The 12,914-nt window shown below is 49.7% G+C and overlaps 1 protein-coding gene across 1 annotated transcript in view; it reads left to right on the top strand.

The window, feature by feature from the left end:
* The window catches only part of NFATC2 (nuclear factor of activated T cells 2), a 138,947-nt gene extending 126,849 nt beyond the window's left edge, over positions 1 to 12,098 (top strand). Inside the window, exon 10 of the mRNA XM_019640921.1 lies at positions 11,679 to 12,098. Within this exon, the coding sequence (XP_019496466.1) occupies positions 11,679 to 11,734 (56 nt within the window). The 3' untranslated portion in view covers positions 11,735 to 12,098. The remainder of the gene's footprint in view (positions 1 to 11,678) is intronic.
* The last annotated feature ends 816 nt before the right edge of the window (positions 12,099 to 12,914 follow it).

The raw sequence follows: 12,914 nt of genomic DNA, 5'->3' as shown, positions 1-12,914 counted from the left end.
TGGGCTTGTCCAGGGCTGGGCCCTGAGGTGAGGGATGGCCAAGCACATGTGCGCACAGGCATACACTCCCAGGCAGTCTGCAGGTCAATGAATTCTCACACCTGAAAGACGCAAGAGGGAGACAGACATGGTCGAAATCTTTTGGAAGTGGAAGAATTTCAAGACATAATACATAAGACAGATGGGACGATGTCGCGGAAGGGAGCGTGAAGGGGCCAGGATGTCTTCTTATAGGACGGGCCTATGTTGGGCTTAGGAAATGGTGTGGATGTGTGTGGGTGTCCCTTTTGGAAGGATACTAGCTTTGAGCTGGTCATGACATGTGGGAGGGCATGGAATGATCTGGAAGGTGAATTTATGTGAGGGTGAGGCGGAGGCTGGACTGGAAGTTTCAGTAAATACCAGGGAGTCCTTTCAAGCAGCAGGGCCCATCCATGCTGGTTTTCAAAGGGACGGTCTCGTGGGGCAGGTCAGGGGTTTGAACATCCTGCAAGGGGCCACAAGGATGTTTTGTGCAGTTTGGTGACAGGACGAAAGTGGCTCCAGATGGACATGCTTTTGCTGCTCCAGGCTTCCACCTGCTAACCCACCTGGAGGGTCTGGCCCCCTACCCCCACCCCATTCCCCAGCCTCAATTCCATCTTTCATGCATGAGCAAGGATAAGTGAACTCAAATGTCTTAACATAAGTGTTTGGTTAATTCCTCCAGCCCCAAAGAGAAAGATGGTTTCCCAAACAATTAGGTATTTATTTTATCATCTCATTTGTGGTCACAGGCTGCTCTGTGGGTTTGGATCACTGCTTCTTTCCAGAATCTCAACTGGATGTAGGAGCAAGTACTTTTGTTTTGTTTCTATTTTGTTAAAAAAAAAAAAAGAAAAGGCAACAACTTATTTTGCAATGCTTGCTTTGTGGCTGAGGCCTCTCAGCAAAGATTTAGGGTCGAGAGACCATGATGAAATGGCAGAAGGACAAGGAAGCGAGCCGTGGTTTGTTTAGAATGCTTTCCTGCCTGTGGTTGCTACCTTAGAGCCGTGTGGTGGCTTGATAGGAGAGTGCAGCTTAGTAGCTGCATGTGATCAGAAAATCTGCTGAACTGGGGGAAAAGGACTGGGCAGAGGGGTGAGCTTGGCTCCGGTCTGAGTTTATACAGTTGGGGAGTCCTTCCTCGTAGGGCAGCTTAGCTTGGAGAAAGTCCAAGTTTCGCCCTAGCTTGTAAGCTGATGTGTAATTATGAGAAACATGGAGAACGGATAAGATGCTGGTGTGTTGTACACTGGTTGGGAGGGACCATTAACTGAAGGTACCTCAGACTAGTCTTTCTACGTCCCAGCAACTCCATGAGGACACAGACACACTCAGGTCTCCCCAGCTAATTCCATGTCACTGAGAGACACATGTCTGTCCTCTCAGAAGGCTGGAAGCTCATTGTAGATTCTGGCAAGGTGACAGATGCTTGGGTCTGTGTTTTTGTCTGTAAAGGCGGAATGTCTGTTTTATCTGTTGACATCTTATGCTTTCATGTTAGTTATCAGTGTTGGTTAATCAGAGAACCACTTCTAATCCATAACCTAAATTATCATCTAATTCGTAAGATGAGTGGGACGACTCACCAATTTGTGCCTAGAGTTGTAAAAATGCAACATCACTGTATAGGTCTTCAGCTATAACTTTATCAAAGACCACCAAATGGATGGCTGTGATGCTAGGACCAAAGGCCTCCCTCCCTCCCTGTCTTTAGGAGGGTTTGTCGGTGTCACCTAGGTAGCCATACGGTAATTCTAATGAAGAGCTCGTGGTGCTGGGGCCTTATCTTGGCTTTGCCCAGGGTCAGGCGGCTGTTCCTGGATAAGTTTTGCTACACTTCTCTGCCTCAGTAGCTTGACCTGAGTAATGGGTATCACACTGCCGACCCAGCTGTGAAGGTGACCCGCCACCTAATGAATAGGATGGTTGGCAGTGGTCTGAGTCTTGAGCTGAATTTCAGGTCTTAGTTGATTTAAAACAGCCTTTCCTCTGGCCCTTGTTGCTTCTGTCTTCCACCAAGAGACAGAATTAAAGAGTGAAACTTCATGACTAAACAGGAAGCTGCACCTCAGAGGGCCGCAAACCGATCGGTTTGATGCTTTATGAATTCTCTGAACTCTGTCGATGAGGGGCGGGGAGTGGAGACAGAGCAGGTTCGGCTGCCTGGGGACCAGCCTTTTGGGTCCCCCGAGACTTAACGTGTACTGGCCAGCCGGTGTGAGGAGCCTGGTCCCTGGGGTTCCACATAGATTCGAATTGCTGCTCCAGGGGTGTGACCTCGGAATGTGACCTGATACCTACTAAGTGCTACTGGAATGGGTACACATGGATCAAGTGGAAACATTTTAGGCATTATAGCACCTTGGAGCTGTTTTTGTTTTTTTTAAATCCCCCTAGGAGTAACAGCTAAGCCAAACGTACCTTAAGTTCTAATAGGATCCACCTTACAGTTGGGCGGAAACCAGGGGTCCCAGCACAGAGGCAGGGAGACTGGTCCTTAAGGCCCCAGTGCCGTGACCTGGGCAGGAGGTAGTGGAGTTTTGAGTTTCCGGAGGTACCTTGAGGTTAGGTCCAGAAGCATTTGTATAAGGACGGGATGTGGGCTGTGACCAAGACTGGCCTAAAAAACCGGAAGCAGGCAGTGTGTTTGCTGTAAGAACAGACCTATTTTTTAGGGGGATGGGGAGTCGTGGGGTTGGTAGTGAGTCAGGAGATTGGTTTGGGCCATCTTTGAGATGCCCAGTGGGCAGTTAGAATATCTAATTCTGAAGTTCAGGGGTGAGGTCTGGGCCGAAACATTGATGTGGCCATTGTCAGGACATAGGTGGCACTGAAGGCCCTGGGTGATCGAACAGTGGCTTCCGCTCTTGGGTTTGGAACAAGCCAACATGTAGTAGAGATAGGCAAGTACAGCGAGGGAGCTGCCCGAGGGCCAGAGCCACCTGGAACTCTGGAGAGGGGGTCTTTGTGCTTCACGGGCTGGCCTGAGATGCATGGTCCAAATGCTGTTTACAGCGGCTCCTGAGGCGGAAAGGGGAGGTGGTTATTTTGTCCTGCGCTGCAGCCTGGAAGTTACCCCAACCAAACCAAGCGTTTCTGGAGCCCAGCATTTGGGAGTTGAGGCCTGTAACTGCAGAGAAGAGCTCATTGAGTGTTCAGTGCCTTGAAGATGAGATTCCAGGGAGTGTGTGCCCCTCCTTGAGAGACAGAGCATGCTTTATCCAAGGATGCTATCTAGTAAAAATCAGGTCACTCCCTGGAAGAAATTAATCTCAGAAAATATTTCTAAATCAGGCGCTCAAAACGGACACTGGCTTGCAATCTGTCCACTTAAAGGGGATGGAGAGAGCTACAGGAGGGAGTTTATGGTGATTTCAAAGTGAAGAGAAAATGTGATATAATTGAATGGCTTACAGACTGCTCATGGCTCCTTTTTAAGTACCTTCAACGCTCTGATGGGGCAGGGGCTATAAAACTAGAACTTGTTGTCCAATGTTGACGACCACCAAAAAAAAAAAATCCCAGGAAGAAAATCTGCATTGTTAGGAATTTGCATGCCCACTGAGGTTATAGCACTAGTAAGAAGAAAACGGGGGAGGGGCGTTAAGCTTAGCATTTATAAAAACCAGAAAAAGGATTAAATTGGAGTAGATCCGGCATGAAAGTCTGATAGTCTCTGACTGCAGCAGAAGCTAGCATAAAACTGATTTTATCTCATCAGTTGGCCATGATTGGAAACTTCGTGAGGTAACCAGCAGCAGGGTGGTTCTAGTCCAACTTAAAAAAAGAACCCCCCACCCCCACCCCTGGCATAACCTTGCTGACCCACTTTGATCTCAGAAATCCCCATTTTTCTGCACAAGGTCCCTCAGCTTAGTGATTATTATCCTGGTGTGGGGTTAAGTCTGGTACAAATGTGAAGATGACACCGAATTTGGGCTTAAACTACAGCAGAGGGTTGAGTTCCATCCTGGGTTCCCAGTGGCCTTCTGTGAATAAGAGACTCATTAAATGGATGATAATTAGCATGAGTTGGAAGCATAATAGAGGTCGAAGATGACTTTTTCTTCTTCTTCTCAAAAATGGTTTTGCAAATCTTTTTCAGAGCTGATAGACACACACCTTAGCTGGATACAAAACATATTATGAAACAGAATGACTGTGATCTTTGATCCGAGAAATCAAAGTTAAAGGTAATCGATATCTTCTGCCTCTCCTTGTGTTTTCCAGCTGTGTGTTTCCTTAATTTGAATTATTTATCTATTTATTTTTTTAGTAAAAGAAAACTTGGCACCCTGAAGTCCATCCTCACAGACACCATTTCCTGCTCTTAAGGGCTGGACCCCCACCACTTCGTTAAGGGGACCCCCCCCCGGGATTCTTAATTTTGTAAGGCTGGAGTCCAGGTTTGGGGTGGAGGGGGGCAGGGCGATGAGGTGCTGGGAATTTGCATGCTGTCCCAGGGGCCCCATCACCCGACCCCAGGAAGAATGCAGCTGTGTCATTTCCCCACATTGAAAGTTCTGCTCCTGTGCTGTACCAGCTTTTTGGGGGGTTCTGTCCACTCTGCTTGGTGTATCCAGTCTGGAAGGCTCTCCATCAGTGGTGGGGCGCTCTGTGCTGGGGAAAGAGAGGGGGCAGGTAGATCAGAAAACCCAGGAAGCTGCTCTCGAAGCTGACTGTGCTTAGGTAATTTCCAGTCTTATCTCAAACTGAAGTCGCTGCTCTGTCCAGGAAAGAGCCGGCGGCTTTCCCACCGAGCTCAGCAGAACCCCTCCTTGAGCTTCAGACAGTAGACCCACCTCAGTTGACATTGGCTTCTGGGACAGCGAGGATGTTGCGTTACCTCTTTGTGCCTCTGCTGTTTCAGATGCTAGTGCTGTTATTTAATCCTCTGCCCATCTGCCCACGCAGTGCCCAGTTCATGGTTAAGCACGCACCGGAAGTCGGCCAGTGTCAGTATTGTTGGGTTACATGCTTCCTGACATCTCCCCCGTGCTCGCTGGGCTGTGGCTTTTGAATGGTCCTTTTGTCAGTGAAAGTGGCTTCATTACCTCACGGGCCAGACACAGGCGTCCTCAGCAGCATCACACGGATGGCCTGCTCTGAGGACGCAGTAAAAATAACCTCAGATGCCATGCCTCTGAGCACACACAGCTGAGCTGACATCAAAGAACCGTTTCCCAGAGGGTAGGACCTGCTGAGATACGATTTCCCAGTGGCAGGGTGAGCCCTCAGTCAGGAGGGGCCCGTTCTCAAAGTGACTATCAAACCCTGTCAACAGGCAAAGGCAGCGGTAAGACGAGCGAACACTTGCTGGATACCCACCAGATGCCAGACTCCCTCTTGAGGGCTCTGCATCTGAGGAGTCAGGATGACAAAAATGCAGCCGACATATCAGTGCTGAGAGTATAGCCACTGAGAGAAAAGGCTTTTTTCAATGCGCTTCGTTCCTCCCTGTGTTAGAACTTGGCAACGCTTCCGACCTCAGAGGGGCCTGGGAACTTTGGCAGGCTGGCTCTGATCTGCATGGCCTCAGAGGGGATTTACCATCACGTCACTCCTCTCAGACCCCACCCACGGCTGCGGGCTGCCGGCCTATCAAGGGTTTTTTGTCCTTTTCACTGAGCCTCTAAAGTCTGGCCTGGCCCCTCTGGAAAGCTCTTCTCCAAGGTCCCAAGTGCCCCCCCGGAGCATGCAGAAATGGCCGGGATGGGATCACAGGCTGGGGAGTTCCTCAGCCAGTGAGAAGCAGAGCCCTGGAGAGCTTTGTTCACAGAGGATGAATCATTCCAGTTTTGATACCAAAGTCACAGGGGAAAGCCCGAGGCGCTCGGCCACCTTTTCTCCTCAGCCCCTTTCCACGCGCTAGTGAGGGAACCAGGTCTCCTGCTCAGGCAACAGTTAGCTGAGGCCCTGGAGTTCACGCTGCAGCTTCAGAGCAGCTGCCCCCAGGAGCAGCTGGAGCAAATGGCAGAAGCACCAGAGAACACTTCGTGTGCTTCCTGGCCCGGCTCTCTTGCCTTGTCCCAAGAATGGGTTTCGGGAACAAATTCAGCAAGGCGCTGCAGGAAGAAGGAGAAGGGTGGGGGGCAGGCCTTGCCGCCATGTTGGTGCTCAGACCCTTTGATTTGGTCTCGAGCAGGCAGCCTCCCTGCTTCTCATCCAAGCTTCAGCGTCTTTCTGGCCGTGGCCTTTGTGGCTGGCCTCAGGCTCTCAGGCTCTCGTGGGCACTCACGTGGCCTAACCAGATTTTACAAAACATGCCTGAGGTTTGGGAGAGAAGCAGGATGGGGTCTATCCACTCCCTTCCTGTTGCTTCTTTCTCAGGAGATTAAGTTCCAAAGTCAGCAGTTCAGGGGGAAAGGCCTAGAGTCAAAATTACCCTTGAAAGTCTCTGAAATTGCACCTAAAAAAGTATACGTGTGTGGTTTTTCTGTACGCAACCGTGAGCAGCCATTCTCCTTCAGGCTGGCGTTTGAGAACCTTGGAGTTCAGCTAAAAGGGGGAAGTCAGCAGGCATGTGTCTGGGCCTTCAAGTGAATCAGAAAATCCCTGGGGCAGAGTGGGATGCTAACAGAAATCAATTCAGTCTTTAGAAATTTAACACCAAGTCAACCCAGAATTGCTTAATGAACAATGCTAATAAGAGGCATTGCCACCCCCAAAAAGTAAGTTTCCTTATTTTCTTTGCCATTGGTATACTTGTATACGAGGGGTCTTTAAACTATGCCTCAGGCCAAATCTGGCCCCTGGCCTGTTTTGGTCAATAAAGTTTTATTGGTACACAGCCATGCCCATTTGCTCACATATCGTCTATGGCTGCTTTCACGTTACAGCAGCAGAACTGAAGGGTGAAGGGGCCCTCGGACCCACAAAGATGACACTATTTTTATGTGGCCCTTTACAGATTAAGTTTGGGGACCCCCTCCTATATTCTCTTTACATGTACAGCCATTTATTAGAATAGTTTTATTTATTTGGAGTTTTGAAGAAAAAAGTCGATAATTTTTATGTACTGACTACATCTGTCTATCTTGTCCTTTCTGGCTGTGGCCTCAGGTATCAGGTTTAGAAATCACCCTGAGGTGGTGGACACGTTACGTTCATCATCAGTGTTTTCATGACGGTGTCTCTATGGGTGATAAAAGTTCAGGGGTGCGTGTGGCAGACCCAAGACCACTGGCCTCAATTCTGTTCTAAGAAGGTGTTACTCAGTGACCACTTTAACCACGCAGCACGTGGTCCTCTCCACTATTGACTTAGCAAAGGCCGCCCTTGCTCTTTTCCCTGACTCACACAGAAGACACTGAGGACTCCAGGGCCCCAGAAGAAAGGTGATGATGACAACTGTGCTTAATAGCACAGTCTCTGTACCAGTCGTGTTGCCAAATAGTATACAGGTTGATACAAGGGGCCCTGGGTTCAAATCCTGGTCCCTTCCCTTCGCCTGCCATGGCAAGGGACTGCCTGTCTCCATTTCCCCATCTGTAAAACAAGCGTGATTGTATTACGAGGTTTGGGATGAGAAATAACTTGGTACAGTGCCTGGCACATAGTTAGCCCTCAATGAAAGTGAACAGCTTATATTGTTTTGTAGAGAAAAGGTTTCAGACAAGTCACAGGCCAGCAACCCAAGTGTCAGTTGGATGGTGAAGGAAAACCAGCTTCCTTATACTAAGTGACCTAGGCTGATGGTGTGGGGGTCCTTGTGGTGGGCTAAGAGGCATGCATTAGGCATCTGCTGTGTGCATGGTGCTATGCATAGCACAGTGGGGATACAGTGACCCAAATAACCTGATACAGGAGGGGCAAGCAAAGCCTTTTGAGAATTCAATACAGTTGACCCTTGACCAATACAGGTTTGAACTGCACGGGTCCACTTATATGTGGATTTTTCCCCCCAATAAATATTATAAATGTATTTTCTCTCCCTTATCATCCATAGCATATAAAATACGTGTCAATGGACCATTTATGTTCTTCAGTTAAAGCTTCCTTCTAGTCAAGAGTAGACTATCAGTAGTTAGGGTTTGGGGGAGTCAAAAGTCATACGTGGATTTTCAGCTGCAAGGGGGGTTGATACCCCACACCCCATGTTGTTCAAGGGTCAACTGTACTTGCTTCTGGAGGGAGTGAGGGGACCCCGGTTGGAATGTGAGATGGCTTCCAGGAAAAGGTGGCGTAGGAACGGGGCAGGAGGAAAGCTAGGGTTTAGACAAGGGAGAGGGGCTATGTGGAGAACTGAACGTGGCCCCGTTTGGGAAGAGGAGGGAAGAAAGGTTGGCATAGGATAGATGTTCAAAACATTTACTGAATGAATGAAATGCTGACGGCAATGACACAGAATAGAGTTTTAGCACTCAGACCTCAGAGTCAGACCCGGGGACAAATCCCATGTTGACAGTGTGACCTGAAGCTCCCCGACCCCTTTCGAAGCTTCCGTTTTCTCCCTCATTGATCAATGTTAGGAAAAATTCACTATGTGCCCAGGCACTGTAAAGAGCTGGACCACAGAGGGGGACAGGGACAGAAATGAAGCAGTAGAGGGTTGACGGGAGCTGATCAATGAAGGAGACAAGGGGACAGCACTGATGGGGGAGGGAAGTGGCCACTGCAGATCCACCTCCCGGGGCAGGCTTTCCAGAGGAGACTGTGTTCAAGCAGAGCCTTGAATGCCGGGGAGGAAAAGCATTAGAGGCCCCGAGGCAGCAGTTAGGCATGGGGGAAGCACAGAACGGAAGCCGTGTGGTTGGTGTGCAGTGGGGGGAGGGGGGGAGATCACAGCGGGAGCAGGGACCAGATCACAGGGGTGGACAGGCTCAGAGCAGGGGTTTTGGATAAGGGACACCTTATCCAAAGGTACATAGAGGGGTGCAGCGCGAGGGTGTGAGACTCAAGACGTGAGAATGAAGCGACAACAGGGCTGGGTAGGGGGACCCTCATCTCCCAAAGGACAAAAGGTGGGAAAGAGAAAGGGGGAGAGATCATGGCGGACATCATGGAATTGATTCGATGACGTCTCCCTTTCTCTTGTCCCTTCCCCCCGAATACTTGAGGGTGGATAAAGCGGTCACCAAGAGACCCTTCTCTGTCCCGTGCAGCCCTAGTTTTCAGACTGACAGGGCCGCATGGCCGTTGCTACCACCCTGCTAGTGTTTCTGCGCTGGCAACTTTCTCCTCATTCACAGCCGGGGGAGCCAGCCCTGAGGTGTCAGAAAGAGAAGGTTCCTCGACCCAGGGAGGTTTCAGTGGGGTTTGAGGGGGCCTGTCTGCACACTGCTCCCTGAATCATCCAGATACCGACTCTGAGCTTCTACCTGAAAACGGCTTTCAGAAAGCAGGAGGGGAAAGCCGTTCCTGTCTGCTTCACAGGTCACCCAACTTCCTTCCATCCCCTCCCCTGGGCCCCCAGGGTTCTGAGAAGGGAAACGACCCTTGTGTGCGGGCTGGGGTGCCAGCATCTCTGCCTACCCGCTATTTTTAGCAAGCCAAGGCTGTGGAAAGTTTCCACTGAGGATTGACTCCTCTCCCTTCCTAGGTTGAGAAAACAGGAAGCTCTTCAAAATCCGGGCTTTGAAAAGCTTCGCATGAAGCTGCTGGGACCCCGCCTCCCCCTGGCATTGGGTTTTCACTGCGCCTCACAAAGGGCCCTCAGCTCACCAGAGCACCCTCCCCCCACCCTTCATAGAGGGTGGGGTGTGTGGGCAGCTGTTCCTCGTTGGTTCCTGGTTTAGGGCCCTGGGAGTCGGCTGCTGCACCGGAAGTGCCCAATGGGTGCTGGTTAGCTGACTATAGGACTACATCCTCTGAGTCCCCATTAATGGATCCATTTCCACACATGGGAAATGTTTGTTATTCTAATACACACGTTCTCATACACTCACACACATGTATCCTACTCTAACAGATCCGCACATATCTAATACATACACACTACGCTACAAACCAACCGCCCTAGAAGGAAGGTAACATTTTTATGCAGTTTACAGATGGGGGAAACTGAGGCATGGAGCAGTGCTGTCCCGAAGGCGAGGTTCAGCAAGTGGCCCAGGTGGGAGTCTAGCCCTGGCTGCCTGGCTCTAGAACCTGAACGCACCTTGCACGTGCTTCCAGCATGCATCTGAAGAACAGCGAGCCCTGCCTGACTGGTTTCTGGCACAAAACAAAGCAGAGTTCGGCGTCTGACACAGAGCGTGGGGTTATCAGTAACCGGTGCAGCCAACGGCCACTGCACGCCTTTCCCAGGCATTGCTAGGCTCTTACAGGCACATAAATGCCTTGCACCCTCACAACAGCTCTGAAGGGTACACACTATTATGATTCCCATTCTACAGATGGGAAAATCAAGGCACAAAGAGGTAAAGTCCCACGGCCAGTGTAGTGAGGGAGCTGAGTCGAACCTGGCTTAGCCAGCTCTAAAGCAGTTTGTATTCACTCTCCTCTTATTATGGGGGTTGTGGACTCATCCAGGCAGAGATCTTCCTGGGAAAAGCATCCTGGACCTAGGAGGGCCCAGCTTGAACGGGGAGAGACTGAGCAAATCTCAACAGTGAACTCTGGCTGCGAATTTTCCACCTGTAATGGTAGGGTAAAGGCTAAGATGAGAAAAAGGCGGCAGCGGCTGTGGGAAGAATCTGGTGTCAGAACTAGGAGAGGGGAGATTCTTCTACCTTTGAGGGGTCCCAAAGGAGAAAGCCTCCTCCCCTGTCACCCCCCTCTCCCCCAGGGCCAGTCAACACAGTTCACCTGCCCAACGGAAAGTGTATGCACACCATAGGGCATGAGCACACCTTGTGTCTGGGCTGCCACTGCTGGCAGCTGCTGCTTTCCAAGAATGTTGAAGGAAGCCTTTTCCACACGATCCGCTATTCTAACACCTAACTGCCTTGATTCCAGGAACTAGTGCCCTGGAGCGGTGGCCCAGTGGGACAGGATAGCTAGATGCTAGTGGCTGGCATTGCTTTCCTGGACCCCTCCTAGGAATCTCGTGTGTCCTTTTGGGGAAACGGGTGACCAAATTGTTCAGGGCCCCTCTGAGGACTCACAACATGGAGGTGGCAGGGGGATGGGGGGGAGATTCCTGGTTCTGCTGAAAGAAAGAGAGGTTATGTTTACATTGATGGCTAGCCTTTGTCTGTGGTGTTCCCACCCACTCACTTTTTAAAGGCCCCTCTTTTGAGAACTGTACGTTTTATGTGTCAAGGAACGGTTTTTAGTCATGTAGTAGGCATTTTCTGGATGTTTTACTAATGGAAGGAGTTTGGTATACAGCAGAGCGCCTCAAGTGCATTAAATAAAAAGATAGAAGGAGAGAACATTATTTAAAACGTGCTATGTGGCCCAGCTCCATGTCTGCCATGATTTTTTGAAATTACCATCTGGACAATTTTCACCAACAAATCTGGAGTACAACGTATTATTGTCCAGGACAAAAACAAAAAACAAAACAAAAAAAACCCCAAACAATGTAGGGAAGTATTTGTGTTAAAAATTGTCAAACATATTGTTGCAGAAAACAAAAATGTGCTTTAAAAATTAGTGCAATTGTTTTAGGTTCTAGAAAGCGAATCTGATCTGTGTGGTTTTTTTTTTTGGTGGCCTCTCACTCTCCCCTACTCTTTTCTCTCTCTCTTTCTTTTCTTTTGTAGTTAATGAAATTATCAGGAAGGAGTTTTCAGGACCTCCCGCAAGAAATCAGACGTAGAAGAAGCCATTAGCAAGACACCCTCCGTATCTGACCCCTCGGAGCCTTCCACTGCCCTCACCTCTGTTTTCTTCCCTGTACATCTTCTGGCCCGGAGCCCATACGCGGGACAGTGTCCCGGCAGAAAGCAGACGCTCGATTCAGCAGCTCTCGCCACCTCTCTCTGGAAACACCAGAGAGGACACTCTACCTTTTTATTTTTATTTTTTGTTTTAAATCCCAAAGAGCATCTCAGTTGACTTGAATGGTATCCCATCCAAACCTTAAGTGCCTGCTGACCCAAAACGCATTCTGAACAAGACAGCACATTGGAACCCACCTGAGAACAGAGTGACCGGAGTTGGGGCATGGGCTGGGTGGGGGGATGGAGGATGTGGGGCCCTGGGATTAAACCCCAGCCCTTGCGTTCATTTTTCCAGGTCCCCAGTACAGCTTCTGTGCCTTCTGAAGGAAAGGAGTTCCCAAACAGAAGCAAGCAAAGGAGCGTGGCCCAAGAGTCCGGCTTACAGGCTGAAGAAACACAGAGAGGCCAGACTGCTAGCCACAGGGCTCACCTGCTCCGTGCCACAGTTGGGCCACAGCTAAAGCGTATTTTTCAATTCCCATTCTGAAGCAACGCTGTCTGGCCCATAGAAGGTCACCTGTTAAAACTTCTTGATGTTAAGTTATGATGTGTATACACTTTTTCTTTTTCCTGCTTCTAACAGCTGGCCAAGGGGGCTAGAGGTGGTGCCGTCTTGGCCAGCAGCCCCTCACCTATGGCGCATGGTCGCGGACTGGAGAGGGGAACCCGACTGCAGAGTGAGCGCCCGGCCCCCGCAGCCTGCAACCTAATGGCTTTTTGACGGTCCTGCTTGCTTTCTTCCTAACAGCGCTTTCCCATGAAGTAGTTAAGAAGAATTTCAAGCATGTGCATTGAATTTTGAGAAGGAATGGTAGAAGGCCTAAAGCAACCCCTCCCTGGAAAAAAAAAAAGTAGGCATTTTTGTTACGTAAAATAGTTGTGAAATGAGGTAATTGGCAGGCCTAAGAGTTACTGTGAGTGGGCTCTCCCACGATAGAAGAAAAGGGCTGAATTCTCTCCTCTCTGGCCTAGACTCAAAGTGGGACGTCCAAGCTCAGGGTCTGGCCCTACAGTTCATTGGTTATTTTCCCCCCATTTAAAGCCTTGCTCGACCCC

This window comes from Hipposideros armiger, unplaced genomic scaffold, assembly GCF_001890085.2.
Source record: "Hipposideros armiger isolate ML-2016 unplaced genomic scaffold, ASM189008v1 scaffold_54, whole genome shotgun sequence".
NCBI classification, from domain to species: domain Eukaryota; kingdom Metazoa; phylum Chordata; class Mammalia; order Chiroptera; family Hipposideridae; genus Hipposideros; species Hipposideros armiger.
Note: the sequence above shows the minus strand (reverse complement) of the source record. Positions and strands in the feature narration are given on the sequence as shown.